A 25085-nucleotide genomic window follows, 5' to 3' on the forward strand; every position below is an offset into this window, starting at 1 on the left:
TATGGGATCTGTTAATTATACTGAAACTCTTTTCTAGGTCATCCATGCCTGGCTTATTATTTCATCCCTATTGTTGCTGTTCTTTTTCTCCTTCATTTACTTGGGGTAAGTAGTGAAATATTTGGTCTGTTTTTCAGAAATTAACTTTATTTGGGCTCTATAACTGTCACTTAAAGAAATGTACTTTGTTGATGAATTATTCTTAAATTATAATTGTTTCCATGTATAGGCCATACTTGGTATATATAGAACTAGTTAATATTATCGATAGGGATATTCTTTTGTTGATCCTTGTTTATAATAAGTAGAACTGAAAGAACTCAAGACTACAGTTAATTCTATGTCTTTTTAGTAAAGAATTTACTGTATTCTTTACTTCTAGTAGTAATCTTTGAATCAGAATGTGAAAACATTTCAAGCATGTGTATAAACATGAATTGATTTTTAAACTTTTATATTGTTTCATCAGTTAGTCTTTCGCCTTTCAAATGAAATCTTACCTGAGAACTTCACATATAAAATAGAAAAAAGTGGAGCAGCTCTGTTGAAGAGAATAGAGAGGCTCAGAGGTTTGCCCGCCTTGCCTTTCTCTCAGCCCCAGTGGCAGAATACAGGTCATAAACCATTGCACTAGCTCTTAAATTAGGAAGAAGCAATAAAACTAAAAAATAAATTGAAGAGTTAATTCTTTGGTAGAAGCAGGGGGAATGACCATAGACAAAAGAAATCAATGTAAGAATCTCTATGAAATGGATGATTTTCTAGGAAAAAACTAATTACCAAAACTGACCACTGAAGCGATAGAAAATCTAAGTAGAGCAAAGAAGAAATACAGAAGGTTGTTGAAGAGGTTCTTATCCCCCCTCCACCAGTAACAACAATACCAGGCCCAAATGGTTTCATAGGGGAATTCTATTAAACCTTTAAGGAGCGGATAACTCTAATGCTATTTTAACTGTTCCAGGACATAGAAAAAGAAGAAAAGCTTCCAGATTCTTTTTAAGAAGGCAGGGTAACACTGGTACCAAAACCCTATGAATTATCAAGAAAAAGGAAACTGTGGATCAGTCCTATTTATTGATGCCAAAAGAATAACTAAATATTCACTAACAGGATTCAGCAACAACCCTTTGAGGGTATAATACATATGACCAAATGGAGTTTGTTTGCAGAATGGGAGACTGGTTTATTATTAGGAAATATCAATACAAGTCACCATGTTACGAAGTCATCATCTTGTACATGCTAACAAGAATTTGACAAAATTCAACACTTGTCCTTAGTCAAATTCCATAATAAAACAGATGATTAGTTCTCTAACATAATAAAATATATGAATCTTATTCTAACGATTGGTATCATCCTCTCAGGAAAACTTCAGAAGCACACCTGTTACTGTTAGGACAAGATGAGGATTTCCTTTATCACTATTGTTGTCAGTCATTGCTCTGGAGGGACTAGTGAACGCAATTAAATAAGACAAAGAAATAAGAGCTACACAACTTGGAAGAGAAGGTTAAATTATCAGTAATTAGAGATAAAATGATTGTTTACTTGGTTTCAGAATTAACCAAAAAAACAATTAGAATCACTAAGTAAATTTGGTAAGGCAACTGCATACAAAATTAATTAACATAAATCAATAGCCATCATGTAAATAACTAGTTAGAAAACATAATGAAAAGGAAAAAATCCCATTTATGAGAGCAGCAAGAAAGAGAAAATATCTAGGATTAAACAGTAATTGTTTAAGCTCTATTATTAAGAAATTTTAGGGAGTTCCCTGGTGGTTTAAAGGTTAAGATTTGGTGCTTTCACTGCTGTCGCCCAGATTCAATCCCTGGTCAGGGAACTGAGATCCTGCAAGCCATGCAGCGTGGCCAAAATTTTAAAAATAAATAAATAAATAAAATAGAGAAATTTAAAAATGCCTCTTCAGGGCTTAAAAAGAAGACTTAAACAAATGGAAAATTATACCAGGTTACATAGAAAGAATATCATCATAAAGATGTCAGTTCTCTCAAGTTTATTTTAAATTTTAATATAAGCCCAATAAAAATACAAATAAGATTTATTTTTAATCTGGACAAGATAATTTTAAAATTTATTTGAAAAAATAAACAAGTGAAGGTACCCCAAAGAACCGTAAAAAAGAAGAAAACTGAGGGATACTACTCCTACCTGATACAAAATTATAAAACTAGAGACTTCCCTGGTGGCACAGTGGTTAAGAATCTGCCTGCCAATGCAGAGGACATGCGTTCGAGCCCTGGTCCGGGAGGATCCCACATGCCGTGGAGCAACTAAGCCCATGTGCCTAGAGCCCGTGCTCTGCAACAAGAGAAGCCACCGCAATGAGAAGCCCGCGCACTGCAATGAAGAGTAGCCCCCGCTCGCCACAACTAGAGAAAGCCCGCGCACAGCAACGAAGAGCCAACACAACCAAAAATAAATAAATAAATAAATAACTTAAAACAAAAAACAAAACAAAAAAATTATAAAACTATAATAATTAAAATAGTGACACCTGCACTATAAACAGATAATCAGTAGAAAAGATTAGAAGGACTTAAAAAAATGCTCAAATATATAAAGGAATTTAATTTATGATAAAGGTAGTATAGAATCAGTAGGCTGTAAATGGATTATTTAGTAATTGGTGTTGAGATAATTGGGTAGTCATCCAGAGGAAAATTTTGAACTTCTTCTTTATATCTATACCAGGATAAATTCCAATGGATTAAAAATTTAAATATGGGGGCTTCCCTGGTGGCGCAGTGGTTAAGAATCCACCTGCCAATGCAGGGGACGTGGGTTTGAGCCCTGGTCCAGGAAGATCCCACATGCCGCAGAGCAACTTAAGCGTGTGCGCCACAACTACTGAGCCTGCGCTCTAGAGCCCGCGAGCCACAACTACTGAAGCCCAGGTGCCACAACTACTGAAGCCTGCGCGCCTAGAGCCTGTGCTCCACAACAAGAGAGGCCACTGCAATGAGAAGCCTGCGCACCACAACGAAGAGTAGCCCCTGCTCGCCGCAACCAGAGAAAGCCCACACACAGCAACGAAGACCCAAAGCAGCCAAAAATAAATAAAATAAAATAATTAATTTTAAAAAGAACGCTTTAAAAAAAGAAAATAAATAAAAAATAAAATCACTTCTAAAAAAAATTTTTAATATGAAAGTAAAACCATAAAAGGACTAGAGAAAACCGTGGAGGATGGGGAATTTAAGTATATATATATATATTTATTTAAATATGTAACTTTAAAGGTCCTTCCTTAAATCTAATGTTTTATATATAAATATATACACACATATATATATACACACACATACACACATTCACACAAAACCCAAAAATCAAGCCAACCAACCACACCATGAAAAAAATCAGAAGATGAATGACCAACTGCTAAGTGTGTTTTCAACTCATTTTATAGACAAAGGCTAATTTACTTTATATATAAACCTCTAAATGGCAATAAGATCAACAACAACCTAACAGAAAAAAAATGGGTGAAGGTTATGAAAAAATAGTCAACAGAAAGAGAAAGACAAGTTACTTTTAAATATATGAAAATATGCACACCCTCCTTATAAAATTAATGCTAATTAAAGCTGTACATTAGGTTAACAAGATCAAATAGTTTAATAAATGTTCTAATTTGGCAAGGTTGCAGGAAAATAAACATGCACACATTGATGCAAAACTTTGATTAAGAGCAGTTTGGCATATCCATTAAAGTTTTGTATGAATATGTCCTGAACCTAGTAATCTGTGGGGATAATCATTGCAGCATTGCTTCTGATAGCAAAAGAATGGAATCAATCTAAGTATCCATCAATAGAAAACTGGTTAAATAAATTATGGTACATCCATACAATAAAGCCATTGAAAAGAATGAGGTACTCTAGTATACTAATGTGGAAAGTTCTCCAGGAATATCGTTAAGAGAAGAAACCCTGGTTTAGAACAATGTGTATGCTATCATTTGTGTCCAGTAAAGAAGTATATTTATGACATGTATGGACACTCTCTGGAAGGATGCATATGAAGTTAATAATAGTGCTTTCCTTTGGAGAGGGAGACAAGGTTTGGGGGGAAACTTTTCACAGAATATGTTGGGAATTTTTACATTTTAGGCATATATTACCTAGCCAAAGATAACAATAGTTTGGAGTTTGGGGTTTTTTTGTTTTGAGTGCTGGGATATCTGAAATGCTTAATACGAATACCTACATCATCCAGAAATTTCAACATTTATTTTGAAATTTCAAAATGGAAAGATCACCTTTCTGGATAGTCTCCAGAAACCAAAGTTTGTGCTTAAATAAACGAGTGCTTTCTTTCTCCTCAGTTACCCATCTTCTATATTTGTATCTCTTTATTTTAAGATGGAATTCCCCCTCCCAAAATTAAAATACTATTTTCTTTATTATAAAAATTCATTCATTCATTCATTGTGGAAAAAAAAAAAAAAAAGAAAGAAAAGAAGAAAAGTTTTAAAAATTCCAGACTCCCATCATCTAAAGATAAGTCCTGCATCTTTTCAGGAACTACTACATCGATCTCTTGCTCTCTCTTCTCACACACTATTTCATGTAAATGAGATCATATATTTTTTTCAGGCAACAGTATATCATGCCTATATCCCATGTTTGTGTGTATGTGTATAAAACATACATATATATTTAATGGCTGCACTAAATTTTATGAAAATAACACCTTATGTCCTAAGCTCTAAAATTTATTTTGCATGTTTAATTTTTTCCAATTTCAGGTACTTCAAACAAGCATTTCCCAAAGTATAGAATAGCATTTTAGGTGTTATATGGCCTTTTTTTTAGTTTTTGTACTTATTTTTATAGCTGTGGCCTGTGATACTGGTTTCCCATTTATATGACTGATACAGAGTTTTCTGTTAAAATAAGCTCAACTTGAGGAAAAAAGTGCATTAATTTAAAGAAAGATATGGTAAAAGTGTGAAGCTGGGATATGAATAATGAGTATCTATGTTAGAACCATAGTTCTAAAAAATGTTTTGATGAAACTTATTGTATGCAAATCTTTTTAGATATCTGTTTAATTTTTTTCAGGGAAGTGTTTAAAACTTATAATGTTGCCATGGACTACATTACAGTTGCACTCCTGATCTGGAATTTTGGTGTGGTGGGAATGATTGCCATTCACTGGAAAGGTCCACTGAGACTCCAGCAGGCATATCTCATTATGATCAGTGCTCTCATGGCTCTGGTATTTATCAAGTACCTCCCAGAATGGACCGCGTGGCTCATCTTGGCTGTGATTTCAGTATATGGTAAAACCCAAGACTGACATTTTGTTCATCACAGAAATACCTCCTGGTGTGTTTTCCTTCCTCTTCTAGTTATCTTGACTTGGGGAAAATGACAACAGTAATGTCCCATAGCTTTTCAGTAAATAATCAGTTAACTCTACTATCTTTTTCATATAAAGATTTCAAATTTTTTGAGGTTAAGTTCTTTAAAAATGTTTTATTAATCCCCCCCAGTTTAACTCAGTGGTGAGTTAGTGGAAGGATCCATAGACTGCTGGTCCTAAACTTAGATTCAAATCCCATCACTACCACTGATAGCCTTCATGACTTTATGAAGGTGATTCGGGCCCTTTGAGCTTCAGTTTCCTTATTTGGAAAATGGGAATAATGCTTCTCAGAATATTTGTCGGAAAGCACTAGCGGAATGCTTGACACACATAAAATGCTCAACTAATTTTTAATATAAAAATTAAGTTAACTACTTTTTGTAAGGCAACTTGGGTAGAATTACTCTTTTAAAGATAAAACTTATTTGGGCAGTGTGAGCTTCAAATTTATTAGCAACCCATGTGACATGGGTCCTGAAAAGTCAGAATATACCTTAGCCATGAATAACCAAGATGTGAACTCTGTAACTCTCACTTTGCATAAAAGCCAAAAAGAGATCCGTTTTCAGAGGTCAGTTTGTGGTCTCTGTATAACTGCAGTGTTCTTTCATCCCTATTCAAATGCTTATTAAAATGTCAGGTGACCTGTAGTAGAAAACCTCATCATTCCCCTTTGATTGATGAATAAAACGTCTGTAGAAATAGAATTCGATTGGCTCTGTTCTCATATTTGAGCAGTCAGTCACAGAACTGTAGAAGTCATGTACTCTTTGTGACGGACTTTTCATAGTGACCTTAGGTTGTATAGTATTTGATGGTTTGCAAAGTACTCATCTTTTCATTGCACAGCTGCGATCAAGAATGCCAGTTCTGCGCTCCATCCAGTCAGCAGCTGGTTAATACTTTGCAGTCAGAGATTTTATCAATATGTTCTTCTGTTCCATGCCTCTTTCGACAGCCACAGTTTGCCTTTTCCTTCAAAGGGACACATATCTTTACTTAGTGACTCGGGTACTTTAGCAGCCCTACTACTGTTGCACAAAATCTTTGCAGGCTAGATCTTAACCACATCCACCTTTTTCCAGGAGCACAGATACAACATTACACTGATGATATCATCCTCTGAATAAATTCACTGGACCTACTTGGTGAGGACATACAGATATTCACAATAGAGCTCAAAAGGGAGGTGGCATTTCCCTGTACCATAGTACAAGGCTCTGCCACCCCAGTTAAATTCCTGAAAGTTACTTGGTAAGCTGAGGGCTTCTGCATCTCTGGCACTGTCAAGAAATAGCAGCTGACCCTCTCTGCACCCATGATGTTAAAACAAGCCCACTATGTTTTAGGCCCTTTGGGTATCTGGAGGCAATATACTCTTCATTTACAAATTTTACTTAAGCCTATTTATACTGTTACAAATTGGCCCACCTTGAATGGGGACCTCCTACAACATAAGGTTCTAGAATCTGTCCAAATTGTAATACAGTAGTTACTTCCGTTAGTGTCCCTTCTCCCGCCCCAGAGAATCATTCACTGTAGAGGCCTTAGCAACCTCTTCTCATACCTCCTGAAATATCTGGATCACTCACTATGATCATAAGTTGCCCACGGATCTCTGGTGTGAGGAACTACCCTTTTTGGTCCCATGCTGTACACGTTTAGAATGGCCATTTCTGACTACATACCGAGCTCTCTTGGAAACAGGTTTTCACAGGCCCTGAACCTGTGAAGCTCCGAATCCATCTGTTCCTTATCTCCATATCATGGAGGCAGCATTATACAAGCTCAGCACAGCCGCCAGGGCTTCCTTGCTAAGACAGAAATGTTAGCCATATGATAGAGCTGAGTCTGGGCCCCCTGGAGTGTCTCACCCACAGGAGAGGGTGGCCTCTTCTTTCCTCAGTCCCTTGCCAGTTGACAAGGTGCTAGAGGAGGTCACCCCTCTCTTGGACCCCTGGCTACCACGGGAGCCCTTTGGGATCAAATGAGTGAACAAACAGCAGTGGGAGTTTGTACACTTTATGGACAGCATCAAAACTACATGTGAAGGAGCTCACTTGGAGAGCTCTGCTTTTCATTGCTTAATCCAGGCATCCTTGATCAAAGAATGGGATCCAAGGGTCAGCAAAATTAGCTGAACTTTGGGCAGTCGTCTTAATCTGGCCAACAGTTGGCTCCATCTGTGCATTTTTACAGACCCTTGGGACATTGCAAGTGGTCTAGCCACCTGGTCTGCCAGTGGTAGCAACAGCAATTACTTATCCAAGGTTTCCCTCTTTAGGGAAAATAACTGAGAATCTCTTGCCTCACAGATACCAAAAATAGAAATCAAAGTTATACATGTCTCAGTACGTATTAAACCCACAATACAGGCCACCTCACTTTATCCACTTTGGAGTTCCAAATATTGTTATAGTGACTATTTCACTTCTAAATATACAGTGCTGGGCTCTTGAACAATGTGTGCAGTGGAACTTTCACCACCATACAGTCTCACGCTACAGGCCTCACAAGGCACCATTATGACATACTAGAGCAAGTTAAAACTTGATTAAATGAAACATCAGGGTTGAATCATAATAAAGAGTCTGATTCCATTTTTGATATTAAAAAAAAAAAAGCCAGTTCTGGAGACAGACTGCCTGGGTTCAAATCCAGACTTCTACTCCTATCATTTATTGGGTATGTGGCCACAGATACTGCTCAACCCCCAAGTCTTAGTTATTATGAAGATTAAATTAAACAATATGTACAGTACACATGTATAATGGTATCTATCAGTAAGTATTAACTGTTTCTTTAAAATGTATAATCCTGTGAAGTAGGCAAGGCGGTTATTCTTGTTTTACTGCTAAGAACCTGAAGTTTGTAGAGGTAAAGTATTTTCCCAAGCTTAACACCATTTGATCTAGAATATGAGTCCTAAGTCCCATATTCTTTCTACTACATTACACTGTTTCTCCCAACAACCCTCTGTTTCTTCCATACATATGCAGATTATCTCCACAGACCTTTTGAGTTCCTTTAAAATAAAAGACTTTTGTGTCCAATATTTAGAGTAATGATTCTTAACTCCATTTCCATAAGATCTCAAGATGTCACAAAGATTGTTCTAAGAATTTCCAAACAAAATTAATCTTAATTCGCTTTAATTGCTCTAAAAAATAAGGGTTTATCATTTAGCAATTCTATAAGGAGTAGTGTGTCAAAAAACCAAGATAGTTACAGGACATTGCAGGTTGAAACAGGTTAGAAATCTCATTATTTCAGAGCACGGCAAATTTCCCTTTTCTCATCCCAAACAAATCAAAATGGAAGCAGTGAGAGTAGAGATTTTGTGTGTGTGTGCATGTGTTTGTGTGTGTGTTTTATTGTAGTAGTAGTAGTAGTAGTAGTAGTAGTAGTAGTAGTAGTAATAGTGTACAAGAAGACATGACCACTTGCAGGTGTGAGGTTTTTTACTTAAATGCATCTGAATGATAGTAATGTCAACACAAGCTATCAAATCTTCCTTTACAAATTTACCTATATCTGTTTCCCGTTATTAAATGTTTGAAATTATTTTCTGTATTTCTATACTCTGAATTTTCACGATGTAGCAAATGTAAGAAAAACTGCAGTTATTGGAGAGAGATGGTGGTAGAATCAAGAATAATTTATGCATATTGCTTCCTCCTCCGAGTTGCTGTTTTCGTAAAATAAGACACTTTTCAGCACCACATGTATTCTGATACCTAAATATTTGTGAAGTGCTTTTGACAGGAGAGCTAAAGAAATGCTAAACTCATGCAGAGGTTTATTAGTTATTTTGTTTTGTTTAAATTTACTGCCCTCTTATTTCAAGTAGCCCTAAATAGTACATATACTGTTTTCAAAAAGGGGAGAAGATGAATCTCTTCTACTCTGTTCTTCATATTTTGAAAAGTTAAGTCAAATCCCCTCTATTAAATCCCTCCTAAAGTAAACCTTCAGTTTGTGGCTCATAGGTATGTTTTGTTTGGAAATGGCTTGTCCTTGTTTCTGCTTTGGAAATTGACAACTCTAGAATAATTCTGTCTTGTCATTATTTCTGCCTCTTTTCTTCAAACTGAGAAGACTTATTCCTAGAACCCAACGATGATACACTGTAAACTAACCAAATAACAGTCAAACCAAAATGAAGTTTGCACAGGTCTCTGTGTGGTTTTGTGTATTTTGTTTAGATTGTCTCCATCCTCCTCCCCATCAGCTTACCTGCTGTTTATTTCATATTAATTCAACATATTTCTGTGTAAAAAAAATTAAACCTTTTCAATTGGTTAATTCCTCCCTCACACACCCATTTACATGTTTAGCCAATCCATTTTTCAGATGTCTTTTCTATTTTTCTTTTTCTAGATTTAGTGGCTGTTTTGTGTCCAAAAGGCCCACTTCGTATGCTGGTTGAAACAGCTCAGGAGAGAAATGAAACTCTCTTTCCGGCTCTTATTTACTCTTGTAAGTATTTCAGAATGATGTTAAGTTAGTGAACAGCTTAGAATTTACAGAGATTCAAACACATGTAATTATGATCATTATCATGGTACTTATTCTCACCTTAAATGCATAGCATTGATGGAACTGCTGCAGATCTGTTTCCTTGCAAATTATTATTTTCTGCCTGACATTGGTTCAAGAGAGTTTTCAGTATGTGTGGAGATAGAAGAAATATTTAGAGATTGAGGAGCCAGTATTCTCATTTAAAATCTTATTAATCAAGAACTATTGAGTACTTGTTACATACATATATTGTGGGTGGATCTTGCACTAGCATGTTGAAGGAATTGTACGTTTCCTTCAGAATGGGTTTGCCCTTTTTTTGGTTTTAGATTCATATACTTCCTAATCATTCAGTAAATATTTATTCATCATTGACCTGATCTGCTCCCACAGAGCACTGTGGAGGATATAAAGATGATTAAGAGGGACTTCCCTGGCTGTCCAGTGGTTAAGACTCCATGCTTCCAATTCAGGGGGCCTGGTCGGGGAACTAATATCCCACCTGCCGTGGTATGGCCAAAAACTAAATTAAAAAAAAAAAAAGATACTTTGCTTTCCCTCAGAGTTCATTTGCTTACATTTTTATTTTTATTTTTTTTTGCCGTGCTGCGCGGCACGTGAGATTTTAGTTTCCCGACCAGGAATCGAACCCAAGCCTCAGCAGTGAAAGCTCAAGAGTCATAACCACTGGACCGCCAGGGAATTCCCTTGCTTACAATTTAGAAGTGAGATAAGACAAGTATATAAACAACATTCGAGGCAGACTGTTTTCAGATTATTCAGAAGGAACGCAAAGTGCAGAAAGAGCTCAAAACGGAAAATCTAAATGGGGAATCAGAGAAAGGCTTCATGGAAGAGACAGCATTTGGATTGAACCTTTGAAGGGTGGGTAGGATTTCAGCAAGCACAGATGGAAGAGTCATTTCCACGGGGACTTGGGGACTTCCCTGATGGCGCAGTGGTTAAGAATCCGCCTGCCAGTGCAGGGGACACAGGTTCGATCCCTGGTCCGGGAAGATCCCACACGCCACGGAGCAACTAAGCCCCTGTGCCACAACTACTGAGCCTGCACGCCACAACTACTGAAGCCCGCGCAGCAATGAGGACCCAATGCAGCCAAATAAATTTTTTTTTTTAAAGTGGGCTTGTCACAAAGAATGGCTTGGAGGCATAAGTGTGGGGCATCTTTTTCAAATTTCAAGTGTTCCAGTTGACTAAAACATGGAGTACAAAATAGGGAGAGTACTAGGAGATGGGTTTGGAAAGGCACTTAGGGCAAGATCACAGATAGCTTTGAGGGACTGGTTTAGATCTCTGTATTCTATTCATGATCACTTGGGAATCATAGAAGGTCTTAACAGAAGACTAATGTGATCAGAGCTGTGCCTTTGTAAGCTTGCAGCATTGTGCAAGATGAATGGGAGGGAGGAGAACGGGAAGCATAACTAAACAGATATTGCCATGATCTAGGTGGAAAGTAATGAGAGTCTGAATTATGGGATAGGTAATGGCAGTCAAGGGAAAGGCCTTGATGAGAGCTTTTGGAGGTAGTTTCAGTCATTCTTAGTGACGAGTGAGAGAAGTTTAAAGCTTAAAGGAAGGATGATAAAGAAGAGAGGTTTTTCTTATTTGAGAAATCTGTGTAGTGTTGCCGGTAGCCCATATCTAATTTTCTCGGCAGGGCCTGTGAGCCATCCAGGTAGACATTTCCAGCAGGAGTTTAGAAATGAAGTACCAGTGCAAAGGAAAAGGTTGATAATAGAGATGCAGAACTGAAGAACATCAGCATGGGGGTGACAGTGGCAGCTGTGGGAGTGGATGAGATTCAAATCCAAGGAGAAGAGAGGAGGACACCAGGAGTAGATCTTTGGCAACTGCTATGTTTAGAGAGTAAGAAATGAGGGGAGAATAGTAAATGGGACATAAGGAAATATCAGAAAATTGGGAAAACCAGCATTTTTCACTTAGCAGTAGCATGACTGTTTTTTCATATCAGTACGTGAAATGTCTGCATAGTTTTCTCTTATATAGATATTAAATAAAGGGTATCTTTATTGATCATTTCCCATTACAAACAATGCTTGCAGAGAACATTTATGAATTTGTGAATATTGTTGTACAGATACATTCATAGACATGGAATTGCTAAGTCAAAGGATGTGTGCCTTTAAATTCTGATAGTGCCAGATTGCCTCCTCAAAAGGCTATACCAATTTATATTCCCTTCAGTAGTGTGAAGGTCCTAATTAACTTAACACCTTCATTATCACTTGTTTGTATATGTGTATGGGAAACTAATAGACAAAAAACGTCTTGTTTTAGTTTTCATCTTGGCTTATTGACTAATAACTATTAGTTAATAGTAATCAGCTAATAACTATTAGTTAATAGTAATTAATAACTATTAGTTAATAGTTATTAATAACCATTAGTTAATAGTTACTAATAACCATTAGTTAATAGTTATTAATAACTATTAATGATTATTTGGACTTTTTAATGTATTTTTTAGCTGCATATTTAAATTTCTTGTTTTATGACTGGCTTGGTATTGTATTTTTCCATATTTTTAGAATTAAATTTTAATTATACAAGTAATAACGTTAATACTTTATCATTGAAAAAATTTTTGAATTACAGATAAAGTTAAATTTCATTATAACTGTCATCCCCAATCTTAATACTTTACCAAGCAGTTACTTACCAGTATTATCAGCGTGATATATATCCTTGTGGACTTCTGGCCTATTAATCTGTTGAGTTATTGAAAAAGCAGAGTTTCAAGAAGGAAAGAATGTCAGATGCTATAAAGAAGTGAAGGATGATGAGGACTAAGTAAACCATCTAGAATTTGGTGCTTTAGACATCTTTAGTGACATTTAAGAGAGCAATTTCAGTTGAATGGTAGGACCAGAAGCAGTATTCCAAAGGGTGTAAAGTGTGCGTCTGTGTGTGTGTGTCTGTGTGTGTCTGTCTGAGTTTTGCTGGCACTGGCAGTGGAAGTGATACAGTGGACAGAGACTGGGTATGAAGAAGGAGAAGTAAGTATCACCTACTAGTTCACAGGCAGAGCAGTGGTGACTTGAGAAGAGAACAGGTTTGAGGAAAGATGGTTCCAGGAGAGAGAAGGTTGAGGGAAAGGAGCCAGTGGAGAAAGGCTTTGAAGAGACCAGCAAGAAGAAGTAATTACTGGAGCAAAGTAATAAACGAAGCAGGTAGAAATAGCTCTAAGAGTTCAGTAAGAGGAATTAGATGAGAATAGTGAAAGACCCGGAAGGAAGGAAAAGACAGGAAAGCAGAAGATAGTGGAACGTAGAGAGAGGTCAAGTTGGGAGCACGTGTTAGTTCACCTCAGTCTTTCTTATGAACTTGCTGTTAGGTCCTTTGTGGGAAGTGGAGAAGGTGGGGATTGTGCTTGTAGCTGGAGAAGTCTGGTAAAGCTTTAGAGCACCCAGTGTCTGAAATGCAAGGATCTTTCTCTTACTTTTATTCCCATATAAATTTATTATCATGTGTTTATGGTGTTTTTTGGCCAAAAAGAACAGACGAGGTTTTGAGCATCAGCATTTTCCTCTTAATGAGCATTTGCGTGTGAGCTTCTTCTGTGTTATTCCTGGAAATTAAAATCTACTATTCATATATTTTATATTTGTGCATACAGAATGTTACACCAAATGTTAAGAGTGAATGCTAGGAATTTAGAGTAACGAATATACTTGTAAAAGTATAGAAGGATGTTCACTGAAACAGTGCTTATATTAAGAAGTAAATGGAAATAACCTAAGTGTCCATCAAAAAGGAACACTTTCAAACAATTACGGTACATTCATACGATGGATAGTTGTGCAGCCATTTAAAAGAATGAAATAGCTCTATGTATTTCTGATTGTTTTTTTTAAATGTCAAAGATTATATATTGGGCTTCCCTGGTGGCGCAGTGGTTGAGAGTCCGCCTGCCGATGTTGGGGACACAGATTCGTGCCCTGGTCCAGGAGGATCCCACATGCTGTGGAACGGCTGGGCCCGTGAGCCATGGCCACTGAGTCTGTGCGTCCGGAACCTGTGCTCTGCAACAGGAGAGGCCACAACAGTGAGAGGCCCGCGTACCGCAAAAAAAAAAAAAAAAAAAGATTATATATTAAATACAAAAAGCAAGATTTAAAACAATACATGCAATATCCTGTGGAAGGAGTGGGGGAAAGGAGCTGTATATGTATGGATGTGTGTATATATATAAAATCCCAGTGACACATTTCAAAACTGATAGTCTCTAGGTCCATCCGTGTCTCTACAAAGAGACTGTTATACAGAGTGAAGTAAGTCAGAAAGAGAAAAACAAATATCGTATATTAACACATATATGTGGAATCTAGAAAAATGGTATAGGTGATCTTATTTGCAAAGCAGAAATAGAGACACAGATGTAGAGAACAAACTATGGATACCAAGGGGGAAGCGGTGGGGGTGGGATGAATTGGGAGATTGAGATTGATGTATATACACTATTGATACTATGTACAAAATAGATAACTAATGAGAACCTACTGTATAGCATAGGGAACTCTACTCGGTGCTCTGTGGTGACCTAAATGAGAAAGCAATCCAAAAAAGAGGGGATATATGTATACGTATAGCTGATTCACTTTGCTGTACAGTAGAAACTAACACAGTATTGTAAAGCAACTACACTCCAGTAAAAAAAAAAAAACTGATAATATACTACTAGTGTTTACCTCTGGGAAGTGCGATTTAGAGACTGAGACAACTTTTACATTTTTCCTTATATCTTTCTCTACTTGTAGATTTTTAATGTTGTACTCTATATTTTTTTAATTAAAAAAATTTTAAATAAATAAATTTATTTATTTATTTATGGCTGCACTGGGTCTTTGTTGCTGCGCATGGGCTTTCTCTAGTTGCAGCGAGTGGGGGCTACTCTCCATTGCGGTGCACGGCCTTCTCATTGTGGTGGTTTCTTTTGTTGCAGGGCACGGGCTCTAGGTGCGTGGACTTCAGTAGTTGTGGTAAGCAGGCTCAGTAGTTGCAGCTCATGGGCTCTAGAGCACAAGCTCAGTAGTTGTGGCACACGGGCTTAGTTGCTCCTAGGGCATGTGGGATCTTCCCAGACCAGGGCTCGAACCTGTGTCCCATGCATTGGCAGGTGGATTCTTAACCACTGTGCCCCCAGGGAAGTCCTTGTTGTACTCTATATTTTTTAATTGTGGATGTCAAAGTGAAGGGATTGTGAGTTTTAAATTTTTTCTTAGTTTTAGGATTTTACATTGTTCTACCGTTGTATCTATTGTTAGTACCACGATAATGCTGTGTAACAAACCACCTCAAAACTTAATGCCTTAGGGGACTTCCCTGGTGGCTCAGTGGTTAAGAATCCGCCTGCTACTGCAGGGGACATGGGTTCAAGCCGTGATCCAGGAAGATCCCACAGGCCGTGGAACAACTAAACCCATGCGCCATAACTACTGTAGCCCGTGTGCCTAGAGCCCGTGCTCCGCAACAAGAGAAGCCACCACAGTGAGAAGCTCAAACACCGCAACGAAGAGAAGCCCCCACTCGCCACAACTAGAGAAAGCCTGTGTGCAGCAAGGAAGACCCAACGCAGCCAAAAATAAATAGATAAATTTATTTTTTTAAAAAAAACAACTTCATGCCTTAAAAATAATAATCAGTCACCATCACTCCTGCACCTGCGGGTCAGTTGACTCAGCTGATCAGACTTGGCTGTGGTACCTCTGCTCCGCATGTTCCCTGTCCTCCTTGGGCCAGTGGGTTAACTGAAGATGTTCTTGTATCTGGAGAAACAAGAGGGCAGCAGGCCTGTTAAGGCCTAGGTTCAGTATTAGCACACCGTCATCTCTGTCCATGTGCCATTGGTTGAAGCAAGTCACATAGCTGAGTCCCTGGTCAGGAAGAGGAAAACAGCATTCCAGTCTCAGCGAGGCCATGGCAAGAGTGTGGGTGCAGGAGGGGTGGAGAAGGGATCTTTCAGTCTGCCCCAACGTTAAGCATGTATGTTAATTTTATACTCAGAAAAAGGATTTACTGTTTTTAAAAAATCATTCATATATAATATTTTTAAAACTCAAGTCTGTATAACAATCAATATTGAGATAGTTTTGCAGTAATTCCACATATATGGGAAAATATAAGCATAAACCTTTACCTCCTGTGTAGATGAAATAGGTTCAAGAAAGTACCTGTTCTCATGAAATACTGAATCTTTAGTGAGCATTTCATAAATCATTGAGTTTGACAGTTTTTTTTTCAAGTAGAATATACAGAAAACAGCATTATTAATCAGTTCTTTCCCCCTGAAATGGAATAAACATTAATATGAAAAGTTTTAAGTCAGTCCTCTCAGTTATTAGTTCTTTAAAAATATAATCCTTTGATGCATTTGTATACTCTTCCCCAGTTAAGAGTACTCAGTTTGCAAAAGGGTCTTACCCTCAGGAAACATGTGAGCATTTTTGTTTGTTTTCTCTATCCCTTGTTTGGACAGGAAGAATGTACACCTACTCTTTGGTAGCTTTTCAGAAAACAAAGATAACTGTTCCTTGAGGTTGACCATTATGTAAGGTTTTTCTCTGATTTCATATCACTTTGGGAAGTTTTTAGATTGTTAATTTTTAATTTGCATATTTTTCTATTGATCTAAGATGTTTGGTGTTAAGTTGAAAGATTGGAAAGTGGGTTTTTTAGATATTATTTTAGTAATATTAATTCATTCAGCAAATATATATTCTGCTCATGATAATTTACATCAGGGGTTAGCAAACTACTGCCCATAGCCAAATCTGTCCCGTGGCCTGTTTTTGTATAGGCCTGAAAGCTAAGAATGGTTTTTACATCCTTAAAGAGTTAATGAAAAAGAAAAGAACAAAAAAGAGTATGTGACAGGGGCCAGATGTTGACCCCCAAGCCCCAATATTTACTATCCGGCCCTTTATAGAAAAAGTTTGCTGACCCTTGATTTCCATGGTTAATATTAAGTGTTAAAAGAGTTTGTAGCTTTATTTTTCTATACTTGCATAAAGAAAGAAAATCAAATAAATACCTGCTGCCTTCATTGCCAAGAAGACTACAGAAATTCGTAAACTCCAGTGGTTGCCTATTTCCTCTTCATTGGGTTTGGATTTAGTTACAGTGAATCGCCAACCTGGCTAATATTTACTTTGATCAGTTAGTCGGGTTATCATATCATGAAACTTGTCTGACCTCTGAATTACAAAGCTATGGTGAATGAGTAAGTGCAGCTATTACAGGATTTTTATCCTCATTGGTTATGTATTTCTTTCATAAGCTATTCAGGAAGCCTTAGAGTATTAGGAAAATGGATATAATTGTAAAATCAGTGACAAAATGCCAGAGAAACCCAGAAAATGCCAAGTATCTTGTTTAAAATTGCTTACCATTACTGGATTGGACTCAGGTTGCTGCTGGCTTGGTTTCTGCTGTCACGCTGTATGGCACATGTTTGTATGTATTTTTGTATTATTGTTGGTGTATCTTCAGGATAAATTCCAAAAGTGTTATTGCTGGGTCAATAGGGGGTAAATGTACATGTAGTTTTGTTAGATGTTACCAAGTTCCCCGCCATGTTTCATCCTACCTGCAGTATGTAAGAGAAGCACCATTTTAAAGTATTCACATTGCCTCTTAATTAAAATGTGACAGGATGTGTGTGTATATCTAGAGCTATATAGATATATTGATATATATGTATTTTTGTGGAGGGGACATAGAAAAGGCAGTTGACTATCCGTTTATGTTTATTGCTTTTAACTTTTTTTTTCTTATTCCCTGTATATAACACAGTTTAGCATTATTGAAAATCCCAGAAGTAAGACATAACATGAAGGGAACATATTCATTGCATCTTTCGAATTACAGTAATTCATCCGATGCTTTGTGAGCCCCAGTTTGTCCTCTAAGTTAGTTCCAATAAGTTATTTTCACCAGTGAATTCACACTATTTTAGGATATTCAACTAGTCGAGCTGTTGTTTCAGTGCAGTCTTGCTGGCCTGAACAATTTTCCTTCTGGTTACTTTTCAGGGATTATAAATAACAATGAACAGTTGTATTATAGCAGCTGCAGTTTGAAAGCTACAGTAAATGTCCAGTTTCAGAATTTTTTTTTATCTGCCAAAATCAAAGAGAACCTTTTGTGGTTTTTATTTTTTTAATAAATTAATTAATTTATTTTTGGCTGCATTGGGTCTTCGTTGCTGCGCGCTAACTTTCTCTTGTTGCAGCGAGCGGGGGCTGCTCTTCGTTGCGGTGTGCAGGCTTCTCATTGCGGTGGTTTCTCGTTGCGGAGCAAAGACTCTAGGCGCGCAGGCTCAGAAGTTGTGGCGCACAGGCTTAGTTGCTCTGTGGCATGTGGGATCTTCGCGGGCCAGGGCTGGAACCCGTGTTCCCTGCATTGGCAGGCAGATTGTAACTACTGCGCCACCAGGGAAGTCCCTGTAGTTTTCTCTTTAAAAAAAAAATTTTTTTTTAATTTATTTATGGCTGCGTTGGGTCTTCCTATTTGTTTCGGTGCACAGGCTGCTCACTGTGGTGGCTTCTCTTGTTGCAGAGCACAGGCTCTAGGCACACAGGCTTCAGCAGTTTGGCATGTGGGCTTAGTTGCTCCACAGCATGTGGGATCTTCTTGGACCAGGGCTTGAACGCATGTCTCCTGCATTGGCAAGCGGATTCTTCAACACTGCACCACCAGGGAAGCCCCGTCCCAGTAGTTTTTAATATGCATTTGCTTCTGATTGTTCGGGATTCTTATGGTGACATTAAGAAGGTTGGTGATTTGTGTGGAGAAATAACAGCCTGCTCTCTACTTGTGAGCTTTCCTTCTGTGTTTCCAGTCCTTACCTGGACTTTTGTCTTTCTCAACAGCAACAATGGTATGGTTGGTGAATATGGCAGAAGGAGACCCAGAAGCCCAAAGGAAGGTATCCAAAAACTCCAATTATAATGCACAAAGTAGGTGGCTTTTATTTGGTAATTTCCTGGTTTTCATGGTCATTGTCATCTTATGAGTTATGAAACAATGATTTTTTAACCACTTTCTTTTGAGAATCTCCTGGAAGCTGTGGTAATACCTAGCAAACACAGATAAATATTTGAATTCACATGCTCCAAACCCAACAATCAGCCAAGGCACCCTAGGTTAAGAATTTCTACCATTAAACACCATTAATTCCAGTATGGAAAGGTTCAAGTTGAGGCTATGATTTTAAAAAGGTAGAATAAACACTCTCTTCAAACATGTAAAAATGAGAACCTCTTGTCTGACAAGTCCAGAGTAACTGAAATATAATTTGATTTGAGTTGTGATAATGTTTATGTTGAGTTGATAAAATATTCTAGGTGGACTTGACTTTCTGGAGGAGGGTAAGAATGACGACCTAGTATGGGATATTGAAAGGCCCACTTGTGGATACTACAGAAGATGTTAAGGCAAACACAAGTTAGGAGGAGTTATAATTAGAAAAGTTGAGGAATAACAGCACAATATCGATAGTCAAAAAGAAAGGAAACTTTTTTTTTTTTTTTTTTTAAGAAAAACAAGGACTAACCTTATGAGGAAGCTGACAAATAGAGGTGGAATAAAGTTGGTCAGAGAAGGAAAAAGGGCCTTAATTGAGTTGCTGTTTGTCAGGAAAGGGAGAGTTTAGGTTTTCTAGAGCCAAAAAAACTGCTGTTCTAGCATTTGGGTAACTGCAAGGAGGACGCTTTCAACTTAGAATTTGCATATTTGGGACCGAAAGATATTAGGCCCATTCTGCAGTGAGCGAGGCAGCAAAACAGGGCGGCATTAGACCAGCAGTAGACCTAGTAGAGAAGTGGGAAATAGAGGAAACAGTTGCTCCAGGTCTGGTTGTTGTGTTAACCTTGTTAAGCTAAAGAAAATTGAAAGATTAGTTGTCTGTGAGTATACATGTATATATTTGTGAGTATGAGTGTCTTTTGGGTACATCAAGATTTTGTTCTTTTGACAAATGTTGACTGAGCACCTAACTGTGTACCTAGTATTTGTTAGGCACTGGGGATATAGCTCTGAACGAGAGGTCCCATTCCTGTGGAGTTTATAGCCTATTTGGGGAGACACGCATGTTGAACAAATAATTCATTCAGTTTGTGATAAACACCACAAAGGAGAAGTGTAAGTTGCTCTGAAAGTTTATAGTGGAAGAATTTCATTTATTCTGGAAAGTCAGGAGGGCTTCCCTGAGGAAGTGATAACAGGAGATGGCCAGCCAAAGAGAGGAAGAAGAGCTTTCCTGAAGAGGAAGCACCCTGGGCAAGGGCCTTGAAGTGAGGAGGAGCTGGGTGAACTGCAGAGTTCCTCAGTGGGAGTGTGGTGGGTGTTTCGGGTGGGCGTTCTTCATTGTGTGGACTCCCCTCACATTGTTTAGCACTCCTGGCCCCTCACCCACTAAATGCCAAGGGCAGCTTCGAGGTTTGCAGTAACCCAAAACTCCCCCTCCTAGTTATTTCCAAACACCCCATGGAAGGGAGGTGCTACCCCCAGTTGAAAACCTCTGTGTTATAGGAACTAGAAGTTAGTCTGGAGCAAGGGGGTGTAGGATTCCAAGAGGGATGTCTGTAAAGGAAAAACGTAATAGAACTCAGAGGTTGCCCGAGTGAGCACCTAAGATAAAAACATCAAGATACAGCATTATGAGCATGCTATTTATAATTAATTATGGACGTAAATACCAAAGTAAACAGCTGAAAGGGTTGAAGGTAGGGTGAGGACGGGAGTGAGGAGGGATAGGGCAGAGCAGGGACTGATGTTTTCATTTCTAAATCGTACACTTTTATGATTTTATAAACTAGCTCAGGGAAGATTCAGGTTTTGTGGAGACCTGGTTAAGAAAACAATGCAAATTAAAAATACAAAATTGCTAGAGCCCCTTGCAGAAAAATGTCCATGCAAGCGAGAGGCCTGAAGTATGCAAGCTTCATTTATTCATAGTAGATGAATAAATATGAACATATATTAATTTTATTAAAAATAAATGAGAAAAAAGAGTATTATCAACTTCACTGATGTATTTTAATTATTTTTGATGTATGGAAGGTTCTTGAGACAATCATGTTATACTCACAATTTTCAGTCAGACCGAGTCATCATAACCAAATGACTAGCCCATAAAAAAATTCACTCCCTCCTTTCCCATCCTCCCAGCCCCCAGTAGTGGTCTACTTGTGTACCTTAGTCACTAAAGCCAGTGGTGAGTGCCATCAATTAGTGAGTGCCAGCAGCTCCAGCTGCGAAGATCAGAAGAAGTGTTCTCTCACCTGACCAGAAGTCCTGAGGTGTAGGCATTTGCACGGCTGGCTAATTTTATGACTGGATAATTATCAGGGGCCTCAGTTCTTCCCCGTCTTCCTGCTCTGCTATCCTTAGCTATGAGCCTGGTCCTCAGCCCTCTGCTCGTCATGGTCACAAGATGACGACTGCAGTGCCAGGCATCATATCCAGATAACACAACATCCAGGGGAAGAAAGGGGCTGTTTGTGTCTCCTTAAGTCTCTCTCAAAGAGTGAGAAAACTTTTCCCCAAATTTCCAGCAGAGTGAGAAAACTTTTCCCCAAATTTCCAGCAGACTTTGTCTCACCACACATTGGCTGGTACCAACCCCACAGCTTTAGAGCTTTCATTGGGAAGAGGAGTTGTAGGATGACCACACTTATCTTGGACTGAACTGGATTTACCACCAGAGTCATGGGTGGGAGGTGGAAACCAAATAAATCAGTACTCTGCCCTCAGGAAAAAAGGGGAGAAATAACTGTTGGGGAAGCAACAAACAGGCACTGAAATAACCCGTGATTTGTGGTTTAAGAGCCAGCTAACCCACCTAATTACAATGACGGGTAATTACTGTTTCCATGTAATTTTCTTAAAGGTATTAAGAGATTTTTCTAAATATTACAACTGTGATGTTCACTTTTTCTTGAAGGCACAGAAAGTGAGTCACAAGACCCTGTGACAGAGAGTGATGATGGTGGCTTCAGCGAAGAGTGGGAAGCCCAGAGGGACAGTCACCTGGGGCCTCATCACTCTACAGCTGAGTCACGATCTGCTGTACAGGATCTTTCCAGCAGCATCCTGGCCAGTGACGACCCAGAGGAAAGTATGTGCCTTTCTCTACATTGGAAATTCATGGATTCGTTTAGGTGCTGCAGTATCAAACTCTCCCAAAATAAGATGAATCAAAGTGTTACAGTCTAATTCTAAACAGCAGTGCAGCTTTTAGTAGGAAATAACAATAGTTGGTGCTTTTCTCATAGTTAAATGCGTTAATGGACCAAATTCTGCACCTCAGATTTTTGAAATTATCCCTTTACAGCCTGATCTTTGGCACTGATTTTATAAGGTAAAAGAATTTTTTTAATATTATTCTGATAAGACTTCATGTCTACAAAATTTTCATTAATATATTTCACTCTTGCTGCACAGAGGCCTATGGATTTAAATGCTTCACCCTTTTACATTGTTACTGCCCTTTGTCGGCAAGCACTGTATTTTATTAATTTTAAAGAAAATCAAAGGGATTTAGGTTCTCCGCAGAAATGTAACAGTTTGTTCAGTGTCTAAGGTGTGCTGTCACTGGGATTCAGGTCAGCACTTGGGGCTTCTTAGGATATTAGCCAGTAGAGCCCCCCGGTTAGGGCTTAGTCATCTCTTTACTTAGTCTTAGTTAGAGAGGTGATTTACTGAATAAGAAGAGAGTAGCACATTTCCCAACTAAGTTACCCTCAATTTTTTCATTTTCACAAAAGTGAAACGCTTGATTAAAATATTACAACGAAAATATTAAGTAGTTTCAAAGAAACAGACACCTAGATTCCTTAGCTTCTCTAATCACTATTAATTGTGACCTTGACATTATCCTTCAGCTTGAGCAGAACACTTCTTACAACTCACCATTAGTCTTTTATCTGGGTCAGAACCTGGGCAGATCCATGACTTTGGCGCTGGGCGAGTTTTCCAGATTTTAGAGCCATCTGCAACCTGCAGCTTTCACACTCTGGGAAACCAGACACAGTTGCCTTCTCTTATGGCCAGCCTTGAGCTTGCGTTTGCTGATATTTTCTCTGCCTTCAAAGTTACCACTGTAATTAGTTGCCTCTTCTCTTCCTTTCCTCTTTTCTCAAAGATGCATAGAGCCAAAAGAAAGAAATATAGCTGTTAAGCATAGCTGCAGTGTGATTCTTTCACGACTGCCTTTCCTACTTGAAGATTCTCTCCTGATCATCTCTTCGTGTCCTTCTCTTCATCTCTAACTTTTTTTTTTTTTTAAGAAAAACCCAAGTATTGCCCCTTCTAACTTCAGATTAATATTTTCTTTATCTGGGACCAATATAAACTAATAATTGATATTCTTTCCTTATCTTAGCATCCAGAACACACATAACCATATCTGATTGCATTAGTGTGTTAAACCAGAGTTGTTACTTACAGAAAAGTCTCAGTTTACAATAGAATTTGACATGTAAAGGCACATGTGTCTTCCAGAACAACCTTTTAAAAATCAAAAATTAATCAGAAAGCTGAACACTGAGAGCTTTTAATTAGAAATGTAAACATGTTTATTCAACGTGCAGTTGGTCTTCTAGTGAATTTCAAACTACACTTCTTCCAAACATCATGCCAATAGCAAGCCTCAGTGTACTACTGATAGATTTAAAATTTATCAGAGTAGTGAAATTAACCTGTTGTTTCCAGGAGTAGAAATTTAACTCATAGAGGTTCTTTTTCTATAACCTCAAGGGAAGAGTGGGAGATGGATTTTGTTATTTTCAAGTGGAGGAAGAGCTTTTAGTAGTTAAAACACAAAATAATAAATTTCAGGAAGTTTTTTATATGTTTCTGTTTATTAAAAAGATAGTAGGAGGGCCTCCCTGGTGGCGCAGTGGTTGAGAGTCCGCCTGCCGATGCAGGGGATACGGGTTCGTGCCCCGGTCTGGGAGGATCCCATATGCCGCGGAGCGGCTGGGCCCGTGAGCCATGGCCGCTGGGCCTGCGCATCCGGAGCCTGTGCTCCGCAACGGGAGAGGCCACAACAGTGAGAGGCCCGCATACCGCAAAAAGAAAAAAAAAAAAAAAAAAAAAAAAGATAGTAGGAGGGCTTCCCTGGTGGCGCAGTGGTTGAGAATCCGCCTGCCGATGCAGGGGACACGGGTTCGTGCCCCGGTCTGGGAAGATCCCACATGCCGCGGAGCGACTAGGCCCGTGAGCCATGGCCGCTGGGCCTGCGCATCCAGAGCCTGTGCTCTGCAACGGGAGAGGCCACAACAGTGAGAGGCCCGCGTACAGCAAAAAAAAAAAAAAAGATAATAGGAAATATTCATTATTTTATTATGTTATAGTTACATTTAAGCTAGGCATATATTCTGCTAGATGTCCTGTAGCGAAATCTTACAATTAAATATTCACCATCATTTATTATTTTTACCATGTCTTGTGTTTGGTAGACCTGCAAATGCCCCTTTTAATACTAAAGGAACTCCATCATTACTTAAAATTATTTTTCCGAGTTGGCCAAAACAAGGCAAAATAATAGGAGACCTAGATAGCAGTAAAACAACTAGCATCCAATCTCAGCATTAGCACTTGACAGTGGAATACTGATAATACTTTATGTCTAACTTAAGCAGTTTCCATTGCTGTGATTTTAGTTGTTTGGCCATGGCATATGTTTACTGAATAAATCAAAGAAGCTGTTTAAAGAAAACATATTCCCGAGCAACATGATTTTTCTTAGGTTTTATATACTGATTCATCCAGTCTCTTCTGGTTATGGAATATAACTTGTTGCTTCAGTAAGTGCCTAAAGAAAAAAAATTGATGGTTACTTCTTTGTTTCCTGACTCTTTTAATTTTGCTAATAAAATATATCTATATTTCTCTCTCCACTAAAATGAATTCTGTAAAGTATAACTATAGCATTTGCCATAATATTATTATTTAAGCAAACATAAGCCTTTAAATGAAAAAAATGCGAGGCTATAATTTTAAGCTTGATTTGGTACATTATTTTTGTTTATTTTTTGATACCTCTGTTGAGACATAATTCACATACTATACAATTCACCCATTTAAAGTGGTGACATTAGTATATTCAC

The 25085-nt window shown here is 38.1% G+C and overlaps 1 protein-coding gene across 3 annotated transcripts in view; it reads left to right on the top strand.

Annotated features, from left to right (window-relative positions):
• The window catches only part of PSEN1 (presenilin 1), an 88688-nt gene that overhangs the window by 51775 nt on the left and 11828 nt on the right, over positions 1-25085 (top strand). For all 3 annotated transcript variants that reach the window (XM_081229775.1, XM_081229777.1, XM_081229776.1), the window contains 5 exons: positions 38-105; positions 5100-5320; positions 9787-9885; positions 18843-18929; positions 21917-22090. In XM_081229775.1, the coding sequence (XP_081085901.1) occupies positions 38-105; positions 5100-5320; positions 9787-9885; positions 18843-18929; positions 21917-22090 (649 nt within the window). The remainder of the gene's footprint in view (positions 1-37; positions 106-5099; positions 5321-9786; positions 9886-18842; positions 18930-21916; positions 22091-25085) is intronic.

The sequence above is a fragment of the Mesoplodon bidens genome, assembly GCF_964165515.1.
Source record: "Mesoplodon bidens genome assembly, chromosome: 3".
Taxonomy (NCBI): domain Eukaryota; kingdom Metazoa; phylum Chordata; class Mammalia; order Artiodactyla; family Ziphiidae; genus Mesoplodon; species Mesoplodon bidens.